A 23,332-nucleotide genomic window follows, 5' to 3' on the forward strand; every position below is an offset into this window, starting at 1 on the left:
TCTCTTTGAACCATTTCATTACAGAACAGCCCTATTATCAGTTTATTAAAACACTCCTGCATAGTTTGGTTTTGCACAGTTTGTGGGAAGCCAAGAGAGTGAGAACTTTACTGACCTCTTCAGGCAGACTGTTCCATAAAGTGGAGTCCACTGCAGAGAATGCGCGTGTATAGGCAGCTATTGATTTTGCCTGCTTGCAGGGTGGCACCTGCAGAAGGCCCTGTTCAGATGAGCAAAACTGCCATGGTGGAGATAGGCAGTTCTGTAGCTATAAGGGACCAAGGCCATGAAGGTCTTTGCAGGTGATAGCCCAAACCTTGAACTGAGCTTGGTAACTGATGGGTAGTCAATTGAGCAAGTGAAGAATGGGAGCAATATGCATGGTCCACCTAGCTCCTGATTAATCAAGCTGTGGCGTTCTGCACTAACTGGAGTCTCCATTGTTTAAGTAAAGCAGCAGTCATTATGTGAAGTCTCAGTAGGCACAGGATTGTGGCCCGAAAGAAAGAGGATTAGTTTCTACAACAAACAACATATTTTAAATGCCTGGTGCTGTTTAGCAAGCTAATCACTATATTTGTTCAGTTCTTCTATTTCTCTTGGGTTTTGTATTCCTTTAAAATATATTTGGTGTCTGTATAAGGAGCTTGTAGTATTGCTTGGGATCAATTTGAATGCCAACTGCAATGCATTAAATGGGTGTCAGATTCATGATTTTAACAGTATCCAGTGACTGCTTCTTCCCGCCACCAGTCTTTATCCATATGCTGCCCTTTGGTCTAATTTTAAGAGTTGGCATGGTGTTTGCCCCAGCGTCCAAACATGACATGAGGCAATAATTACACAGACAAGTATGTGTGGGTTCAACTCATTTGTATTTATTTAACCATTTAACTTTAAACTACTGATCTTCGCCAGCACTTACAAGCTGACAATGTGTGGGCAGGCTGCACTAGGCATCCCCCTTGGTTGCCAACCGGGCAAGTCCACCCTGGCTCCAAACTTAGCTGGCAGTTTCGCCTGCCTTGCTTATCATAGCCTGCAAAGCCCTCCCTTACCGAGAGGTGCTCAGCTTCATCCACCTCCCTTGACATGCTACAAAGTACCTACCACGTTCAATAGCACCAGGATTAAGTATGTGTCATGTATGCTAGAAAGTATTTTAAAATAACAGGTTCATTTAAAAAGGCATCTGTTAAACACAACTTCTGCCTGAAATGTTGAAGAGACACTATTAGAGTTATGCATAATCTCACTCCTTGCCATTTTGTGGTTGGCTTTACCTTCTGTGATAGCCATTTTGTGGATGGGTCCAGTTATGTTTGCCAAGCCCAGGTTGGTAAATTTCTGGAGATCCGGGGGTAGAGCCTGGGGAAGGCAGAGTTTGGGGGAGGGAGAGAGAGCCATAGAGTTCACTCTCCAAAGCAGCCATTTTATCCTTGGGAACAGATCTCCATCATCTGGAGATCAGTTGTAATTTCTGCAGATTTCCAGGGCCTGCCTAGAAGTTAGCAACCCTAGGACCACCTTATACAGCAGCGATTTTGTGGTTGTACCCACCACCCTGTGTCAGAATTCCAAAGGTGTCCCCAGGCTTCAAAAAGTTGGGGCCCCCTGATATACTGTATTTTCTTTCTTTCTTTCTTTCTTTCTTTCTTTCTTTCTTTCTTTCTTTCTTTCTTTCTTTCTTTCTTTCTTTCTTTCTTTCTTTCTTTCTTTTTCTTTCTTTCTTTCTTTCTTTCTCTTTCTGTCTGTCTGTCTGTCTGTCTGTCTGTCTGTCTGTCTGTCTTTGCTCCTCTGATTTAAAGGTTTTAAGTAGAATTTATCAAATGTAACTGGGAATATGAGGAAGAAAGGACGAATTCAGGCCACAAGCTACAAAAAAGCCTACATCTTCTGAGTTGCCCGAATTCTCATGGCTGGAAGTTGGAACTAAAAATTTAGCTTATACTGTATTCAATGTTGTTGTCTACATCAAGTTCATTTTTTTCTTCCAATGACAGTTACTGAAAATAATAAAAAAAAATGTCCTTTGACATTACAAATGTGGGAATGAATTTTATCTGACTAGAGATCTTTGTCCAAAAGCTGCACAAGTTACTTTGCTTTCTGTGCAAGCATCTTGCCAAAATGTAAAAGTGTGGGTAAAGCATAAAAACATTAATCCTGTTCTTGATTGCTGAAGTTATCTTTGCCCACTGAAGTTCTTCATGGAGTTTAAAAGGTGGTGGCATTCTTTCACGCCCAAGCGCTCCTTCATTTTGCATATGAATGCTTAACAGATTGTTTGAAGTAATAATTAAGAGAACAATGGATAAAGGAAGAAACTGGAAATAGCAACTAATAAGAGCTTCCCATCTTCTTTAAGCTGTTGCATAAAATGGATTTTTAGAAACTATATACTGGTAGGGAGCACCAGCAGGTGATCAGCATCTGCTCCCATATTTCTACTGATATTAATATATCTAATATACCAAACAATATTTTAGTTTATTGTTCATATGCAATTCCTTTGACTACAGTGAGTTATGTACATAAGAGCAGAGCAGCATGCTTTATAATAGGTGCACAGACATCATACTCCTTTCAGTTTCCTGACTGTCTCCTGGAGATAGTCATTAATTAGATTAATGATCCAATTTAGAGAATAATCCTTCATAATGAGATTATAACTGACTGGCAGTTAGCAGGATGAGTTTTCCTTACTTGCCAAAGCGCTAGTTGCTGTTGTTACTATGCCACAGCTATGCATACCTCTAGTGATGGGTGTATTGCTAATTATTGCTAGATGTGTTGATTATTCTAGTGGCTTGTTGTTACCCAGGCAGGTGAAAGCCCAAAAAAATTCCTGGAAAGGTTTATTCTAAAATCAGATCTCCTTATATCTTCGTAGCTCTTCCTACCAACAGCATACATGCAGTGGGATGCCCTGCCAAACAGCAAGCTGTTCAGTTTTCTCCTAATGATGCCAACTACCAGAAGGTGACCTGGAAGCCCTTGATGATCCGTACCTCTTTTTACCAATAGCACCCACCCCGTTCTATCCTTGTATGCTTCAAGTGAGATTTTTCCTTCAGGATATCATAGCAGCTTATCCTCTTTCTTGCCTCTTTTTCCCTCCCAAGTATGCTTATAGCTACAGCTTCCTTCTCACTCTCTCGCTGAAGCCCTCTCTTGTCCTCACTGTTTCTATGCATGTTCAAAGAGTTGCACATATGCCAGACACGCATGTGTGTGAATGAGGCAGCTGATTCTTACCCACATCCAAATTTGCTATGGGGAAACCAAGCATAAAGGAGAAATTGGTCTCCTCCAGCCACTTCCCATTCCTGTTCTAAAGGAGATCCGCTCTTCTAAGCGAATCCTTAAACCATGGGGAAGAAATAAGATGAAGCAGATATGGAGTGAAAAAGAATGATGGAACAAGCAGTGATTATACAAGATGCATGCAGCCAAGATAATATTTAAGTATGTGCAGGGCTTTTTTTTCCGGGAAAAGAGGTGGCAGAACTCAGTGGGTTGCCCTCAGAGAAAATGGTCACATGGCTGGTGGCCCCGCCCCCTGATCTCCAGACAGAGGGGAGTTTAGATTGTATGGGACAGCACCAAACACTGAAATACCGGCAATATGTGTAAACAGTCTAAACTGCCCAAGAAACCCTTGTACAAGGCATAACTCAGAGGGAAAGGGGGTGGAGGGAGAAGGACAGCACAGACAGCAGAACAAGGTATTACCTTTCCTGTTCTGCCTGGGGATGTCACCTGGAGTAGCAAGAGACTAAGCAGTCAACAATCCAAGCAGACCAGACCTGTACAAACTAGGAGGATTGAAGTTCTAGTAGAAACAGTTTGACAAGGAACCAAGCGAGAATCAGAGTAGAAGCTTTATTGTTTTACTTCATTTATATTCTGCTTTTCTCCCAAATGGGGACCCAGGGTTGCTTCCATAGTTTTCCTCTCCTCCATTTTATCCTTACAACAACCCTGTGAGGTAGGTTAGGCTGAGAGTGTGTGACTGGCACAAGATTACCCAGCAAGCTTCCATGGCAAAGTGGGGATTAAAACCTGGATCTCTCCGATTCTAAACTGACACTGTAACCACTACACCACACTGGCTGTCAAGTTCCAGGCCATGTGGAGTAAGACTTGTAAGCAAATGAACCAAAAGCCTTTTGGGTTGGGAGGAGAACCATGTGTTTGTTAAAACACCAAACACGAAAGGTGGATTTGCTTACCTCATTAAGACAACTGATGTCACTTTGTCCCGGGTTTGTGTGTGTTGGGGGGGGGATGGGGGTGTCCTTTGTTAAGGACTGTGACAATACAACAGGGTACTCTGATTGACCAGAAACATACAACAGCCTAAGATAGGGTTGCCAGCTCCAAACTGGGACATTCCTGGAGATCTGGGGGGTGAAACCTGGAGAAACCTGGAGAAAGTGGGGCTTGAGGAGGGAAAGGACCTTGGCATGGCATAATTCCATAGAGTCCACCCCCCCAAAGTAGCCATTTTCTCCAGGTGAACTGATCTCTGTGGCCTGGAGAACAGCTGTAATTCCAGGAGATCTCCAGCCACTATCTGGAGGCTGAACAACTGCAAACCAAGAGAGGCAGTCCCCGACAATACAAAGGGAAAACAAGCTGAACCAGCAAGGGAACCGACAATAATCACAATTACTCAAATGTGTATATTCATATTCCAGCCTGTGGGAAATAATTACGTCATTATACTATTTCAAAGAGCAAGCATTTCTACTGGACTGAGGGAGCAGGTCTGGGTTGAGGGAATACGGTCTGTTGTAAATACTTGACATGTATACACCTTTCATTATACTGAAGTGAAGTACTTTGTATTTATATAGTACACATAGTCTAGCAGTTGAAATATTTTTATATGCATTCTATGAATGAGTAATTGTGATTACTACCTGGAGGCTGGCAACCCTAGCCTAAGAATATACTGTGTATGGTTAGCACTGTAATCCTAAACTGAGTTACATCTTTCCAAGATTGCAGTGGATTTAGGGTCTAGTACTGCTTAGAACTGCCGTGTGAGCCTATTTCTCTCTGAGCTTTCTGTTGTACCAGGCTTAACCTTCCTGGGCTTGTTGCTGTCTTGCAACTTACCCATTATACCTTCACAGGGGCAGCGCAAGGGTTTGCAGCGCTCACGGCCGGCCGGGTGTCCCGCCGTGCACGCGCAAGCGCGCGCACACCAGCCTGCGTGATGACATCACGCGTGATGCCATCACAGGAGTGCGCGCGCCACCGCCAGCCCGATCACTGCGGCGGGCGGTCTCCAAGCTCTCCCGCTCGGTTGCCTGCGCCGCCGCAGATGCCTGCCCACGGCGGCTGCACCCGGCCAGGGGCTTGTGCTTGCGGCGGCGGCAGCATGGGGCGGGAGGGATAGGAGGCTGCTGCTTTGTGGCACGCGCTCCCACCCCCCCACACACACCTCCTCCGGTGCTCCCTCCGGCACCTCGCACCTGAGGCCACCGCCTACCTGGCCTCAATGGGCGTACCAGCCCTGTACCTTCATGGCTGTAATTCTGTCATGTTAAGTGACCCTTCCAACCTGTTCCTCTGCTAACTCACTTCCCTCTTGTTCTGTAAACTGTTCTGTAAATAGTCCTGGTTTGCAGGGCTATTTCTGCATACCACTTTAAGTTTGGAGACTGCAAGACCCTGAAATTATCAGCAAGTGTTGGTCAGACACACTTTTAAGAGGTCACACAATTGTTACAAGTAATCAGTGGTAAGTGCCAAAATTATAATGCTGTATGTAGTATGTGCTCTAGCGATGATAGCTACATGGAGAGTTACCATTATATTGTAGCAGCCACTGTTTGCTTTCTCTTTGGCTGGCTAGTATTTTTGTACTTAATATGAAGTACTTTTGTAAGCCACCTTCAGTGTTGGAATGGGAACACAGGAACAGGCCTCCCTGCAGCCTCCCTGTCTTGTTCCTACTATTCTCTCCCTTTTGCCTTGTTTCTTACATTCCCCTCTGTTTAACAACATTACAGGACCTCATCCAATAGCTGTGGAAGATTTGGACACTAACAAACAATAGTTTATGGTTATGTTGGGATTTAACCCCTACTTTGAGTTCTTGTGACAATTTTATGTTTTCAGAATGCATGACAGGCAAATCTGCGTATTGTATGCTTTAATTTAATATCTCATTTCCAGGGCTTTTTTTCAGCAGGAACGCGGTGGAACGGAGTTCTGGGACCGCTTGAAAATGGTCACATGGCCAGTGGCCCCGCCCCCTGATCTCCAGACAGAGGGGAGTTTAGATTGCCCTCCGCACCACTCCAGCGGCGCGGAGGGCAATCTAAACTCCCCTCTGTCTGGAGATCAGGGGTGGGGCCACCGGCCATGTGACCATTTTAACCGAGGGCGATTTAAACTTTTAAAAACTCCCCCTTGTTCCAGCTGACCCAAAGTGATGTCATTGTGCAGTCTTGAGTTCCACCACTGAGTTCCACCACCTCTGTTCCCAGAAAAAGGCCCTGCTCATTTCTATAAATATGACAAAAAGGGTCTGTACACTAATTCTATCTTTCATGTCTTTGTGCTTTTTCTTGCCTACTCTACCTGACAAGGATTATCCACTGAGCTTCTGTGTCCTTAATATAAGAGATATGGTAGATGATAGATATAATAATAGAATGCATGTAAATATATGAAATCCTTCTTGGGAAAAGCGGGTTTTTTTGTTTTTGTCATAGGCTGATTCCGCACATGTTGGATAATGCACTTTCAATGCACTTTTTCAATCGTTTGAGGTGGATTTTTTGTTCTGCACATGAAAAGATCTGTTCCAAATGATCTATAAAGAGGATTGGAAGTGCATTATCCAACGTGTGCAGAATCACTCATAGTAGGATCCCAGTGCTTTGATAGAGTGATTGGTGTTGTGTAAGCTAGACAAAGGTGAGAACTACTGTTCTAACATACCCTGAGATATAATGAAGGGCCGTGAGGCATACTATTTCTGTTTATTCTGTGAATAAAATCATAGCTAGAGAAAGCTGATGTATTGACATTGATTCGGATTTTTTGTTTGGTTTTTGACATCCTCTGTGCTGCTTGAAGATGTCACGATCTTGTTGTTGCTTGTTTATTTTTAGAATTGGTTTCTGGATATCTCAGACAACAGCGGAAAATTACAGAAGACTGGTCGTATTCAGGTAAGTGCATTATTTGCTATTTCATGATGTTTCATTATAAATAAACATTTTCCGCCTTTCATAGGCAAACTAACCAAAACAGCTGGGTAAAATTACATTTTCACATAAATGAAATGGAAAAGGAATGGAAAGAAGTCAGGGAATACATACGTTCATTCAGCTATCACAAGGAAATGGCTTGTTTCTTGTTCTGAGGTTCATTAAACAACTCCCCACCACTACCAAAAAAGCCCTGTGTGAAAGAGGAAATCAGTTAATACTGAATTGCGGAATGCATCCGTATTGGAAAAGAAAATGCTAGTACTTAATTCTCAGTGTTCAGGAACTGGTAAACAATCTTGTCATAATCTGATTCATTTACATGATTGTAAAGAGTCACCTGTGGTGCAGAGTGGTAAGCATCAGTACTGCAGCCCAAGCTCTACTCACAACCTGAGTTCGATCCTGGCAGAAGCCGGATTCAGGTAGCTGGCTCAAGGTTGACTCAGCCTTCCATCCTTCTGAGGTTGGTAAAATGAGTACCCAGTTTCCTGAGAGTAAAGTGTAGATGACTGGGGAAGGCAATGGCAAACCACCCCATAACAAAAGTCTGCCAAGAAAACGTCGTGATGTAATGTCCCCCCATGGGTCAGTAATGACTCGGTGTTTGCACAGGGGATTACCTTTACCTTTCAAGAGTCTAGTAGCGCCTTTAAGACTAACCGACTTTATTGTAGCATAAGCTTTCGAGAATCACAGTTCTCTTCATCAGATACATGGAGGGTATGAAGAAACTGGCCAAAGATATATAGGTGGTGAGGGGAGGGGGAAGAGAGTGTGGAGAGTAAGGGTCATATAAATGTAACTAAATTACAAGAAGTCATGAAAGAAGTGGAATGCACAATCCAGTTCTTTCATGACTTCTTGTAACTTATTTACATTTACATGACCCTTACTCCCTGCACTCTCTCCCCCCTCCCTCACCACCTATATATCTCTAGCCAATTTCTTCATACCCTCCATGTATCTGACAAAGAGAGCTGTGGCTCTGGAAAGCTTATGCTACAATAAAGTTGGTTAGTCTTAAAGGCGCTACTGTACTCTTTACTATTTTGCTACTACAGACTAACACTGCTCACTCCTCTGGATCTATGTTTACATGATTGTGATCTTTAAAAATTCATCCAGCTGATATGTGAGCAAAGCCCAGGTTTGTAGATTTATCAATCACAAACATACCTGTTTATCCCATTTTTTTCCTTGTCCAATTGCGTTTGGTATAGATCTCCCACATAAATCTAGTGGTTATCTGTTCCCATTACGATGTCGGTTCCGTTTTCAATTGTCAAACATTTTCTTTTCTTGGCATTATCTTGTCAAATAATTTTCAACAAACCTGTCTTTTTTTGTTTCTATATATAAATTTTATTGTTATGTTCTTTAGCAAGAAAATGTATGGTCTTTTTCATATTAAAACGATTAAAAATTAAAAATTATATATATATATATATCAACATATAAATGGAAAGCGTAATATCAGAAGAAGACCTGCAAACGAGGGCGGCTACCATGCTTCTTCGTTCTCCACTGTAATGTCCCTGTTGCTTTCTCATCCTTAAACTTCCATGCAGTTGCGCAGTTGAGGTGTAAAGGGGAACCACAGGGTTCCATGTATTGTTGAATTTCAAAAAGCGTTTTTATCTGATACTTTGAAAAGGCGGCGGGGGGGGGGGGAGTGAAATTATTTTGTTATATGAGAGCATCTCAATGTTGTTTTTCACTCTTCAAACCTCATGTACATAAGTTCATAGAGTTTTCTGCAGGAAATGTTATAAAAATCACATACAGTATACTATTTAAACTAAACAAAAGATTGACAAATGGCTTGGAAGGAATCCAGTAAGTGTCCTGCAACCATCACTAGATAACTTGCAAATGCATTTGTCTACACATACAAGGGCTGTTAGGAGTGGACAGATGGGTCATTGGCAGGAACCTTCTTTTCACTGAGCATCACACATGGGAAGTTGTAGGAAGATGAATTGGGAAGATGGATTGTGCCCTTTGTACTAGTTTAGATATGAATCAGTGTTATTTGAATCACTGTGCAGGTCTTAATTTATTAGGTACAGAATTTCCTTTATAAAAGATTGTAGAAAGGAAAGATTGCTACATACATAGGTAGAAAGGATTGTTTCTTGTAAGTATTATTAATATTAATGTATGTATAGTCGACCTTTCTCTCTGAGATCCAAGGCGGATTACACAGTGCAAGTGAAAATACAATATAATAAACAAATAGAGCATTCACTGAGCAGAGTACAATAATGAACAAGAGTTTGGGCAATCAGTGAAAAAGATACGATATGGTATGGTAGCAAAAAAATTGAAAAACAAGCATAAAGCCAAGCACAGGGATGAAATCTTTCTGAAACAAAGCATAACTAATTTTCATGGCATATTTAGCAATGTGGAAAACTCACCAGTAGACATGGGCACGAACAGAAAAATACCCGAATATAGTGTTCGTTGTTCGTTGCCATCCATGAACAATGAACATTGACAATCATGACCTGTTTACAAACATGTTCATTGTTTGTTGTTTGTGGAGGCCAGCAGGCTCTCCTCCAGCCATCAAGATCCCTACCACACCACTCCCAGAAACCCTACCTGAGCAGGCAGCAGGAAATGTACCAATAATAAATAATAGCTTGGCTCCAGAGCCTGTCAGCAGCCCTGGAACTTGAAGAGGTAGAGCCCTATCCCACCACACACAAAGAAAATTCAAGCTCCAATCCACTCTCCCTGTCTCTCCCTCACTGTCTGCAAAACCAGAGCTGGGAGCCCGCTCCCCCCTGCTCTTTGCTTCCTTGTAACAAATTTGGAGCTCCACACTTGAAAGGAAGACCTGCCCATCCAGCTAAATTGGGCTTAGATTGGGGTTTCCAGGGCAACAGCAGGAGTTCAGACAGAGTTCAGGCAGTCCCTGCCTCCAGTTGCCAAGGGAATTAATTGCATGTGCCAGGTTGTCTGGCTTGACAAACAGCAACTAACGAGGCTTGCAACGACCACCTGTTCGTTTAGAACGGGGCCTCACGAACAGCTGATTGGGCTGTTCATGGCATTTTTTAGTTCGTATTGCTGTTCGTGCCCATCTCTACTCACCAGTAGGCATGTCTATATAAGCAGAAAATATCCAACATAGTGGCATATAGTCCCTGTACCTACTATGGAATCTTTCTGAGATACTTCTTACAAGACAGCCCTATAATCTGGGTAGAAAGGTCTCCTGAATAATTCAGTTTAGCATAGTTTGCAAAAAGCCAAGAGACTGGGACCTTTCCTGACCTCCTCAGGCAGACTATTCCCGATTTGGGTCACACATAAACCCAAATCTCAAGCCAATCTTAAAGCCAATCTCAAGGAATGTTAACTCAGTTTCATCGGATGGTGTGGTTTTTTAAGTGGCAGGCTCCATTATTTGAAACAAGTGGCCTAATGAACTGCTGTAAGTGTATTAACTGGAGATCTTCAGGATAAAATGTAAGGCTGCATTATATCACTGGAATTGAATTTGAAAATTGATCTGTTGTTGAGCTGATTGTTGTTGGTTTAAATGTTTACTGTTTTATCTATATAGTTGGAAACTGATTTGAGTGTTTGTCAGAAAATTATACTATAAATATTTTAAAACAATAAATTCATTGTATTGTCAAAGGCTTTCACGGCCGGAGAATGATGGCTGTTGTGGATTTTCCAGGCTGTATAGCCGTGGTCTCGGCATTGTAGTTCCTGTAGTTCCTGGCGTTTCGCCAGCAGCTGTGAGTGGCATCTTCAGAGGTGTAGCACCAAAAGACAGAGTGACACTGAGAGAGCTCTGTCTTTTGGTGCTACACCTCTGAAGATGCCACTCACAGCTGCTGGCGAAATGTCAAGAACTACAATGCCAAGACCACGGCTATACAGCCCAGAAAATCCACAATAACCAATAAATTCATTAAATATCCTTTTTTTTAAAAAAAAAGCAGCTCCATTGTTCTTTAGATGAAATCTCCTTACATAAAAGCTGGACCATAGTCTCTCTAGATAATACATTCCTTAATTAGTCACCAATGCAAAGAATTAAAGTAAATGAACCAAAATTTGCAGTTTTAAAGGTATCTGCCCTTCATATACCCTATGAACTTTCTGAAGGTATGAGCTTGCGCTCAGTCAATAGAAACCTATTTGTATATTAGAGGCAAAACAGTCAGATAATTTATTCCCCCCCACACACACCTTTCAAATATCGAAGATCAGTCCAACTGTAGCAGAAGCCTGCTTTTATGAGAGTCAGTTCTCACAGAACAACCTGTAATTGCTCTGTAAGCACTTCATTAACAGGCCAAAGACACCACCTTATTGTCTGGAAAGCTGTTAGGCTGCTGCTTAATTTTAGACTTCACTGGGGATGTTCACTAAAAATACGAACTTCAAAAGAAGAATGTATTCTTCACATGCAGAGAGAAGAGGACCTTAAATGTAATCTCACATAGATTTGAGAGCTGATGGTTACAGATACTCCTAGAATGAGAGTGAGGTGATAGATCTCAAAGGATCTCTGCTCTTGTCCTTTATATAAGGTTACCAGTCACCTGTTGAGAGTGAGGGATCCCCACCTTCCACCCTCCACCACTCACCTGGCTGGTGGGGTGGAAGGCACAGGAACAGGTTTCTCAGACATGCTCCCAGGTAAGCACAACACTGTCACTTCCCAGGAGTGACGACATCCTGCTGTCCCGAGAGTGCTCCGGTGCCTCACTGCAGGCTGAATTGGGCCCGTTTGAGGCCCAAATCGGCTCACTGCAAAGCGCACACGGTCCTGTACCTGTGCAATGAAATCACCCAGAAGTGACAGCATCGTGCAGGGGTAAGGAACAACAAGAAGGGGAGTTCCAGGTCCCCCCCCCCATCCCACCAGGATGGTTAGGGGCCTGGCAACCCTACCTTTGTATCTGCTTGCTTTTATTCTTCGTCCTGCATGCAACCAAGGGAAGTGAAAACCCAGGTAAAGAATTCTTGTATATTGGCTTTGTACAGGGTATGAACATTAGGGCTGTGCATAACTGAGAAAAAACAAGATGAAAATACACACAGAAATTGCTGGTTCAGCCCATTAAAGTGACTTCTGGATTGATGAACCAAATGAAATGGTGACAAGTCCCACCTCCCCCCACCAAAAAGTTTGTGTGTTTCATTTCACACCTTCTAGCACCAGGCAGACACTGGGCTAATATCACAGGAGAGCAGCTTGTTTTCCTGAACAGTCACCAATCAGATCTCAAGGGGAGAGAGCCCTTACATTACTAATTAACTCTTTTGGTGGGAAGGAAGAACAAGCACAGTGCACAGGAATTCATCTCCCCCCCCTCCATCAGTTGCATTCTCCCCCTGCCAATTGAGTCCTCATAAGGGGAGACCCCTCCCTCTCCTCCTATCAATCATTGGCTGCAATTCAAAAGACATGTCCCTAGGAATAAGCACTATTGAATAACATGGGACTTAGATCGGAGTAGACCTGTTTAGCATTGCTTCCATAGTCTTTCAGACCTCTCTTTTTTTCTGAGTCAAATGGCAAAAGTGTACCTACTCCACCCTTTCAAAAACAATCCTGCCTGCCCCCACAGCAAAAGGAAAACTTGTAGGAAAACATTTGTCTGTTGGGGCAGGGGAGGGGGAGGAATTCAGACAATCATTCTGCCTGCCTGCCTGCCTGCCTGCCTGCTTGCACTAGGGCGATGGAGAAGATTGACAGTGAAAATGCCATGTTTTGCAGCAGAATGCTGAGCATCCAAAGGAAGGATTAGGATTAGGATTAGGATTTGGGGGACAAAACTTCAAATAAAAGGAAACATTGCAGCAAGAGGCAACCTCAGAAAGCAAAGGTAATACGTTACTGGTGCTATAGAGAAAGAAAAAAGTAAACATGAAGCAGGATTGTTTTTAATGTTGCTTCACTGCACTGATTAGAGAGCTCTCCTGCTTGAGAGTGCCCTGCTGCTGCTGCCCTGCCCACAAACCTTCTATGGGTCATTGTGTGTGTGGTGTTGTGCTTGAAGAAAAACTCAGTGGATCAATGGTTTAGACTAGGAGGGGGGCTAACGGTTTATGTGGTTTTTGGTTAAGTGCAAAAACAGCTGCCCCAAAGCCTTGTTTTTCTACCGCCCTTGAAAAGAACAGCATGTGTCTGTGCATGTGCAGCCAATGCCTGCCTTGCATACGCACAATGGGCCAAAACTCATGACAACAAACAAAAAAATGGATCAGATCTAAGCCAGCACCTTTCCAGCCGGAACAAACTAATAATGGAACCAAATTATTCTGGAACCCCCAGAAATGAAACTAAAGTGGAAATGTTCTTAATGCACATGCATTCAAGGAAATGGCAGCGTTTCCTCTCCAGTAGCCATACTGGCAAGAGATGCTTCACGGCTGCTCTTGTTGTGTTCAGACTTCCATAACACCCACAGACTACGTTCTCCCTTTCCTTGGTGTTCAGACCTGTGAATGAGCGATGTGCAAAGCAATTAACTTCCTTGGTGCAGTTCCTAAATGATTGCAAATGCTAAGAGTGCAGATAAAGAACGACCTCCTTTAATAACTTTATTTATGGAATTGGTAGTTTACTACTCATAGATGCCTCCCCTACTAGAGTTAGACACATAATTTTTCTTTTATAACTTTTAAATGATACTTGTTCATATCATTTATTTATTTACTTCATTTCCCCTTACTGGGGATCCAAAGCAGTTTACATTATTCTTTTCTCTTCTATGTATCCTCACAACAACCCTGTGAGGTACGTTAGGCAGAGCGTGTGAGTGGCCCAAGGTCACCCAGCAGGCTTCCATGGCAGAATGGGAATTCAGACCTGGGTCCTCAGTTCCTAGTCCAACATTCTAACAACTATACCGCATTAACTCTTCTTCAGAATATAAGATAGTTGTTAAACTATATTTTGTACCAGCCATCAAGTATCACTTTCAAAGCAATTGTCATACAATTTATGTATTATGTATATGTACAATTTAAACATCTATTAATGTTTAATAGATTCTAGGCTTGCTAAGCAGTGACAATCTTTGAAATGATATCCCCAGAAGAGTAATGTGAACGAAAAACCCTAATAACTTGTCACTGCCAATCAAGTTAATCCTATACAGGGATCCAAAATACTAATTGCTTTTCTTGAATTATTGTCAATCTTTCCTTCTGTTTGATAAGATGCCCCAGGAAGAGCATATTAAATTGTCTCAGATGGAGATTTGTTTTCATCTTTGTCAGTTATGACAAATATTTCTGTTTTCACTTAATGTTGATTCCAGTAGCTTGTTCTTACATATTTCAGGAATAAAATGGAAGTGACATTTTTCATATACATTATACCTATATTAAAGTGAGAATATATTTTTCTCACTTCAAATGAATGTTTTGTTATGTAAAAATGTGAATTACGGTTCATTAGAATTACAGATGTTGCTGTTAAATAAATTTGAATTAACACCTTCTGTTTTCTATCTGTTACCAAATGTTTAATATAGAACATTCTGGCTGTTAACCTGAAGATCACCTTCCTGAGTAGGTATTTTTGTTTTACAGAACTGAACATCTCATCATGATTTTTTAAAAAAATAGTCTCCAAATCATATCTCACTGACTTTTTTAGTAAGACAACATCACAGGAAGTATGGGATTGACCTTATAACATTTGAGTTGGATCCAACCAATTTTTCCACTGCTGAAGAACCTTTCCCCCCTGACCACCTCCAAAAACTATCCTAGAAATCACAGGACCTGCATGGGCAAAAGCCATGTTTGGGGATGTAGTAAGGAGAGGTAGATTGGCTTGATCCAACCTCAAACTCCTAATTATCTGTAAATATATATAATATCTTTATTGGACGAAGCAACTTGGATGAGCTAAAGATAAGCACAGTCTTGCCCTGCCCGTTCTAAAGCAGGGAAGTATCTCAAAGCAGTTTCTTTTGTTGTATCAGTTTTAACTAGAGATGAGCATGAACCGAAATACGAACCAAAGTTCGGCATAAACTGGGTTGGTTTGTGGTTCACGAACCAGCAGTTTGTCAGAGCCCATTTCTGATGAACTGCCATGAACTCTAGGCCAGTTCATTTGGTTTGTTTTTCGGTTCCTCACTGCAGACAGCCTGACACTGATCAATCAGTTTCCTAGGCAACAGGGCATGGGCTTTCTGGAGACCTCCTGCTGACCTAGAATTGACCTGCTGACCCGGAAGTGTTGTTTTTATGAACCAAATGAATGGGTTCGAGAACCCGGCCAGGTTTGTAAAAGTTAGTGGTTTGGTGGTTTGTGGTTCATGAAACGCGATGAACCACGAACCACCCAGTTTGTTTTTTCCCCAGTTCATGCCCATCTCTAGTTTTAACTCATATCAATATACCCATGTTGGTTATGGTTACAGGTCTTCACTTTGAAGATTACAGAAGCCATGCTACCTGATTCCTTTATGCATTTTTTGCTACAATTCTGTCATATTACTGCCTTTTGCCATAGATTTTCTGCAGCTGCTTAAAATATAGACAACTTACCTGTATTAAGCCAATGATGTGACATTAAAGAACTATTTATATGTGTGTGTGTATGTTTGTAAACTTCTACCCATGCATGTCTAAAGCAGATGATGGGTGTCTTTTTGAATAAAAACAGAGCATGTCAGTGATGGGAGCCTTCCCCTTCCCACATGTACTTTCACTGTGTTCTGTAACTTTGTGCTTTTTCCCAATCATCAGTTGTGTTGTACACTTTCCTCCACCAGTTGCCATTTTCCCCCACTGTGTCACCAGAGGACTTTAAAAAAAAATCACTGTAACAATTTATCATTTATTTTAAAGCTCTCCAAAAGTTGTCTGGTGGTGCAGTGAGGCAAATAGAAGCCCTGAGGGACTGAAAACAGAGCCAAAGGGAGCAGAGCCTTTCGAAATGCAAATGTTGGACTGCATACATTTTTTAAAAATTAAAGCAAAGTAAGTTTGAGAAAAATCAGAGCAAAGCAGGGTGGAAGCCTGGAAAAAGGGTAATTAGAGGATGACATTGTGTGGATGTTCTCTCCCCAAAGTGCACCAGTTTAGAAGCCAAATGGAGAAAATACTTCATGTGGATGCAGCCCACAGTAGTTAGTACAGAAGAGCAAGGATAGTAAATCCCAAAACTATCTGATCAAAGAATCCTGGATAAAAGAATAGCTCGGGCAGAAACCTGATGTACTAAGGTTTCTCCAGTGAAGAGCATATAACTTCTAGGGTTAAGTAGCTTTGGCCCATATTGCACCTTTCTATGAAATGGAATATGTTAGAATATTTTATTGTGTGGAGCCAGCCATATTTGTACAGACAGTACCAGAAATCAGTGAACAAACCCGAGGAAGAAGAGGAGGAGGACAGCAGAGAAGGGGCTCCAAATATGTATTGTGATCAAGTGCAGAGAGGGTAGATCCAGTATCTCAACAGGACAGCTTCAAATCTTATCAGAAGGTGCATTCCTAATCCTGCTGCATGAAGTTTCTGCTGCTGCAGAAGCTTACTCAGTTATAGCCTTTAGTCTTTCATTCTAATAAACCAAAAATAGCAACATCCTATTCAATTCTTTAACAAAGTTATCAGTTTCTATGCAGAGTGAAGATTTTTTAAAATAACATATTGAAATACTTCCTAAATGTAAAGTTCAAATAAATTGTCACTGAAGGACAGTGAATTCATAAGACAGCTTTAAGTCATTTTGTATAGTGTTGTTATCATGTCAAGGCAAACTAAAATACTATTCAGTGTAAGTAGGGTTTGAAGCCATTATAGCCCTTTTTAGAAAAACAAGCACATAATAGCACTGCAGAAATATGGTGTGATGCAGTTTCAGTAAAAAAAATCATCTTTTGACAATGCAGACACAATTCTAAAGAAGCTATTTTGATTCAAATGTGTAGAAGCAAACACAAAAGAAACTAAAATAGTTCTAAGCAGGATGTGGTGTTATGGCTTTTATCTTTTATATTGTAGTTTGCTCACAGTGCAATCCTAAACAGAGTAACACCCTTCTAAGTCCTTTGAAGTAAATGGGTTTTGAATGACATAACTTTGGTCATGATTGCATTGTCAGTCATGCATTTGAACACGGGAGAAAAAATAAGGACTTTTTTACATATGCCTGTATGAAATGAGGGTTTTAAAAAAAATTCCCCTACACAATTCTCTTTATTTATTGTATGACTTCACAATTAGAGGCTGTAAAGTTACTAAAAAATAGTATGAGTGATAATTGATTTTTCTTGGATTTAGGACATTGATCTTGTATATATACCCTTGTATGTTTTAAACAGTTGTGTAAATTAAGCTAATATTGCATAGCAAAATTGTCTCTGTAGCCATTTTCTGTGCTAACAGACATGAAAAATTAGCTTTAAAAATTAATTTATGTGTAAAAAAGTTGTTCATGCATGTAGGGAATCCAGTTAGGAGTAGAGATGGGCACAACCCTAAATACGAACCAAAAAATCCACAAACCAGCCCAGTTCGGGGTTCACGAACCAGGGTTTGTGGAAGCTCGTTTCCACGAACTTCCACAAACTGGAATACTGGTCCGTTTGGTTCGTATTAAAAGGCCAGTTTAAATGGCCATTTCGCCAGGGAAATAAACCGTTTCCCCACTTGCAAGCACAGGCCCCTTTAAACTATCAGCTGGCAGGTGACAGGCCCAACCCCTCTGCTCACAGAGCAGCAGAGGAGGCCGAAAAGGGCCTTTCCACCCTTCAAATGGCAGCTGTGGCTGCCATTTGAGGAGCACAGGGCAGCTTTTGGCTTTCTCCTCTGCTGCGCGGGCCTGCAGGGCAGCAAAGGAGGCCTCCACCATACCAGCATCAGAGGGAAGGTAAGTGGGGGGCTGGGGCTGGGGCTTGGGGGTGAGGTGCTGGGGCTGGGGGCTGGGGTTTGGGGCTGGAGGATGGGGGCTGGGGTGGGCACTGTGGTTTGGGGAGTTTAAAGGGCCCTGCTGCTTGCAAGCAGCAGGGCCCTTTAAACTATCAGCTGGCAGGCAGCAGGGGGGATTCCCCTGCTTGCCAGCTGATAGTTTAAAGGGCCCTGCCCCTTGCAAGTGGCAAGAAAGGGCCTTTTAAATGATTAAATGCCCCTTCCCCTCCTGGAAAGAGGCATTTAAACCCCACGAACCACAAACTGGTCTGTAATTGGCCAGTTCCGTGCCAGTTCATGGTTCATGGAAACCCCACAAACCATGAACCCCATGGTTCAGTTTTTCTGGTTCATGCCCATGTCTAGTTAGGAGATACATTTCTAGTTGTGAGTCTGTGTTCTGGAACACTGTATTTGTCTCAGATTGTTAAGTTTCATTCAGTGTGATCCTAAACAGATTTACTCCAGTCTAAGCCCTAGGATTCCACTAATTATGTAGCAACTAGAGCAGAGAAATAGAATTAATTTCATGCTCTATGGACATCAAGATAGTGTTAATTGTTCAGGCTGTCTGAGGGCAATGACCAATGAAAGGAAATATTTTTGTCTGTTTTGTCTCCTTTAATCTGTGAGGCCAGCAAAACATCTTTTTAATGGAAATTGGGAAATGTGCAGCTTTTAATACAAAAGCTGGACATTAAAATGATCCAAGAAGGTAACTGCGGGTAGGGAAGAAAAGGTGGAGAAGGCAGCAATGAAAGAAGAAGAAGCAGCGATGAGAGGAGGGAGCCAGACACTGGTAGCAACGGGGGAAGAGGAGGAGGAGGAAGCAGGGGAAGAAGAATGTCAGGGAAAGGAGGAAGAGGTGACTTGAGCAAAAGAGAACCAGCAAGAGGATGGAACTTCTCTTCCCCCACCAGTTTCTTATGGACTTGTAATTATCTAATAGGCCCCTTGCATTGTCCTAGGAAGCATACTTCTACCACTCATCTCTAAAAATGATTTGCTACAAAACCACATAAAACAGTTGTAAAGAAGTTACACAGACCTGACTGCATTTTCCCCACTTGAAATAAACACTTTAAATCTAGAGTGGTCATGTGTAGTGGTTGAGTAGTGCTAAAAAGGAGCAAGTTCTCTCAAATGCAGGTGAGCATGTACGAAGATAATATTCCAAATGGCATCTCCAAAATTTTCCTGAGAAGAAACACAAAGGGGGACATGTACCAGAAGATAGGTACAAATAGGGATGTTCTTTTTATTTATTCACATGTTTCTACCAAACATAATGTGTCATTACTATGTTCATGGAAGGATATGCATGAAATGTCAGCAACCCCCCCCCCCCACACACACATTTTAATTTGTTTCTTCATCTTGAATGCATATTGGAGTATAGCAGGGCTTTTTTTCAGCAGGAATGCAGTGGCACAGAGTTCGAGCACCTTTTGAAAATGGTCATATGGCTGGTGGCTCTGCCCCCTGCTCTCCAGACAGAAGGGAGTTTAGATTGCCCTCTGCGCCACTGGAGCAGCATGGAGGGCAATCTAAACTCCCCTCTGTCTGGAGATCAGGGGACTGGGCCACCAGCTATGTGACCATTTTTGCCGAGGGCGATTTAAAATTTTAAAAACTTCCCCCTTGTTCCAGCTGACCCAAAGTGATATCATTATGCGGTCCTGGGAGCATGCACGCACTTTGCGCACATGCATGTGGTACCAGGGGTACTGCCTCCTACCAAGAGTTGCCCCCTGTGCTGGCAATCCACTGAGTTCCACCACCTCTTTTCCCAGAAAAAAAGTCCTGGAGTATATTCTCTATGCCTTATGATTTGGCAGAATGTTAAAAATGCCATCCCACTTCCTTTGTCTAGATTTGTTGTTAATGGTGACAAACAGAAGTAGATTATTTTTGAACGTTTTGTAGTTGCAGTGTTTTCTGCATATGTACCACTGATTAATTGAACCACAAGTCCTAGCTCTTTCGCAATTACTGCCTTTTGAAATTCCTTTTTCTTTTATCTTTACTGGATTCTGATGACCACACATAAAGATTAGCAGTTCTTTTGTATGCTGCAGGGCAAAGAAGATTGCACTTTCCCACTCTTACTGCATTGAAAATCTGTATGGTAGAATTATGCTGGTGTTCTATCAGAATTTTGATACAAAGTTGGATGGCAAGTGTGGCCAGACTATGCAATTTCTTGACCTTCTTATTAACAGTGGCTCTAAATGAGTGGCTGTGTATTTCTTTTCCAGTTATAGTTCTTTATTTCACCTCCTGAGCAAGGAGGTGAAACTAGCCTTCATTGAAACTACTGATCACTCCCCTGGCTTTCCACTCCACACAAAAGGAGATAGTGGACATAAATCAAGTAAATTTATTGGACAGATTATGTTGCCAGGTTTAATTTCAGAAATGACAGAAACTTTTATAGGCCAGCGGCCAAAAGCTAGGTGGGCTCAGTGGAGCTGATATTTCACTTGCAATATCAATATGTTAGCAACATACAGCTGTTTTCAGTCTTTCCATGTGTTAGCCATGAGTCTCTATAACATTTTGAATGCCCTCCTTAATAATTGTTCTAATAAACTAAATTAGCTGTTCATAATGATACAGAAACTTTAATTACTGAGTGTGGTCTTTTGTTTCTTATCAAGATAAAGATAAGACTTAGTGTAAAGCTATACCCAGAATGAAGGCTTTGATCTTGCTTGTTAAAAATTCATTCAGCCAGAGCCTTGACAGAGAAATAAATAAACATATATTTCCTCAGCTTTTTAAGTGGTTATTTCAGACTTTGTTTGGAAACAACAATAAAATAGCAATACACAGTTCGGAATTCTCTACACGCGCAAAAATACACTGATTGCCTTCAGGATATTCAGTTAAGATGCATCTGTAATTCAAATTTTTCTTGAGCTCTTGAAATAGATTACTTCTAATGAATTTTATTTCAATCTCAGACAATTTTTTAATATATAAAGTGTAAGCCTCTATTGCCTGATAAATTTAAGATTGAATTCACGTAGCAATATTATATGTTTAGGCAGCATTAGAACTTCAGTGCACATGATTTGGAGTGTAAGTGTAGCCTAAGGTTGCTACAGTCTGGCATGTAAATAAATCATAATAAATTCCTTTTAAATCAAAGTGATATGGCCAAATGAGCTATGCTGAATTGTTGCTCAAATGATTACACACCCTAAATGATGTTAGCATTCTACAACCATGCTGCTGGCAAGAACCAAATCTTTCCCACCTTTCCTTTCCTCCAGCAATGTCTGGTGACACCCCAGAAAGTACTGCTGGAAGAAGAGGGGCCCTCATAGAGGACAAGCCATATTGTTTGTGGGCAGCTTCAACGAGGAGAGGAACTGGGTGAAACCACCCTCCCTTCCTCTTTTGTTAGTGGAATTGTGGTAAAATACAACCCTATAGTTTTTCTGTGTTTGTTGTCTCAGAAACTAGGTTGCAAGTAGGGTTGCCAGCCTCCAGGTAGAGGCTGGAGATCTCCTGGAATTACAACTGATATCCAGGCCACAGAGATCAGTTCACCTGGAGATCAGTTCACTTTTAGGGGTGGACTCTATGGAATTATGCCATGCCAAGGTCCTTTCCCTCCCCAAACCCCACTTTCTCCAGGTTTCTCCAGGTTTCACACCCCAGATCTTCAGGAATTTCCCAACTTGGAGCTGACAACCCTAGTTGCACGTTCCTTTTCACCTTTATTTTTAATAGGAACAAATTTCCCACTCTCTTGTGTCTGTTTACTCATATACACATTTATTGGGGATATTTGTTAGTCATAGCAAAATTGTACAGTTCAGAAAGCATGGAATCACATGCGGTATAACACTCTCCAAGCCAGTATGTTGAAACAGATAAAGCTTACTTTGTTGAAGCTGATTCACATTCATTCACATTCTTGTAGTAGCAGAAGAAAAAATAGAAACTGGGTCTAAATAATACTATTCCCTATTACAAATGGCCAGCTAATCCAGCCCCTCACGAGTGGGAGTATCGATGTGTCCCTTGCAGGCTTGCACAGGAAAGCTCTGCAGAATCATCTTACTTCTTATAAGACCAGTAGGAGAAAGAGTACAAAAGGCACAGAAAGAGAAGAAGCCAGTAGCTTCCAGATCAGACAAAGAGGGGTATCACACAAATTCACAGTCTGGTCCTAGTTAAAAGGGGAAAATAGCACCCTCCCCAGTGTCCAGGCTTTCTAAGTCTCTTCTATTCTGGCAACATGGTGCTAGGCTGGTTCATACATTTGTATCTTAATGAGGCTCATATGTACAGTAGATATCTGTTTCCTTCAAGCCTGTGCCTTGACCCTCGATCTCAGCAAGCTGAGAACCTTATTCTCACCAAACCTTAGTCCTCAAGAAGACATCCATAACAGTTCCCTGAAGCACAGCAACTGCTCCCCTTTGTTTCCATCCTCCAGTTATTAGAATTCACCACCAGAGAGAAAAAACAGAACCTGCTCATGCAGGTGTTACAAGGCCATGGTTAAAGTAGGGATACAGATCTTCTTACCCAAGATGCAGCTCTGTGGAGGGGAAAACAATAAGTCATGAACTGAGAAAAAAAGTTATTTGTGCTGTAAAGGGGATTTGTCACAGCCTGTTTATTGCTTTCCTAACTTTTTTTTAAAATTTAGGATCTCATACATGAGACGCAATCAAACCACACTGTTCTATTAACTATAAACTATAGAAAGATAATCGTCATTTTTGCTTAAGAACTGAAAGAAAGTTATTAAATCTGACTATTCCAGAAATGTTTAATTACAATCCTGAGTGGTTTCCTAATCTCTCACAAACTGGGGCTTCTTTGAGGGTGAATGACAATGAACTGCAATAGGAAAGACATGTATTATAAGAGGCACTCCAGCTCTGTGAACCTTTATTGGTTATCAGAATCAGAAGCCAGTACAAGTACATAGATCCAGAGGAGTTAGCTGTGTTAGTCTGTAGTAGCAAAATAGAAAAGAGTTCAGTAGCAGCTTTAAGACTAATCAACTTTACTGTAGCATAAGCTTTCAAGAATCACAGTTCTCTTCGTCAGATGCATGCATCTGACGAAGAGAACTGTGATTCTCTAAAGCTTATGCTACAGTAAAGTTGGTTAGTCTTAAAGGTACATAGATGCATCCTTTTCTGTAGTGCTTCCCT

The 23,332-nt window shown here is 41.7% G+C and overlaps 1 protein-coding gene across 3 annotated transcripts in view; it reads left to right on the forward strand.

Moving 5' to 3' along the window:
- PTPRZ1 (protein tyrosine phosphatase receptor type Z1) overlaps positions 1-23,332 on the forward strand; it is a 138,634-nt gene that overhangs the window by 39,547 nt on the left and 75,755 nt on the right. For all 3 annotated transcript variants that reach the window (XM_054988905.1, XM_054988903.1, XM_054988904.1), the window contains exon 2: positions 7,137-7,196. In XM_054988905.1, the coding sequence (XP_054844880.1) occupies positions 7,137-7,196 (60 nt within the window). The remainder of the gene's footprint in view (positions 1-7,136; positions 7,197-23,332) is intronic.

Source organism: Eublepharis macularius, chromosome 9 (genome assembly GCF_028583425.1).
Source record: "Eublepharis macularius isolate TG4126 chromosome 9, MPM_Emac_v1.0, whole genome shotgun sequence".
Classification (NCBI taxonomy): domain Eukaryota; kingdom Metazoa; phylum Chordata; class Lepidosauria; order Squamata; family Eublepharidae; genus Eublepharis; species Eublepharis macularius.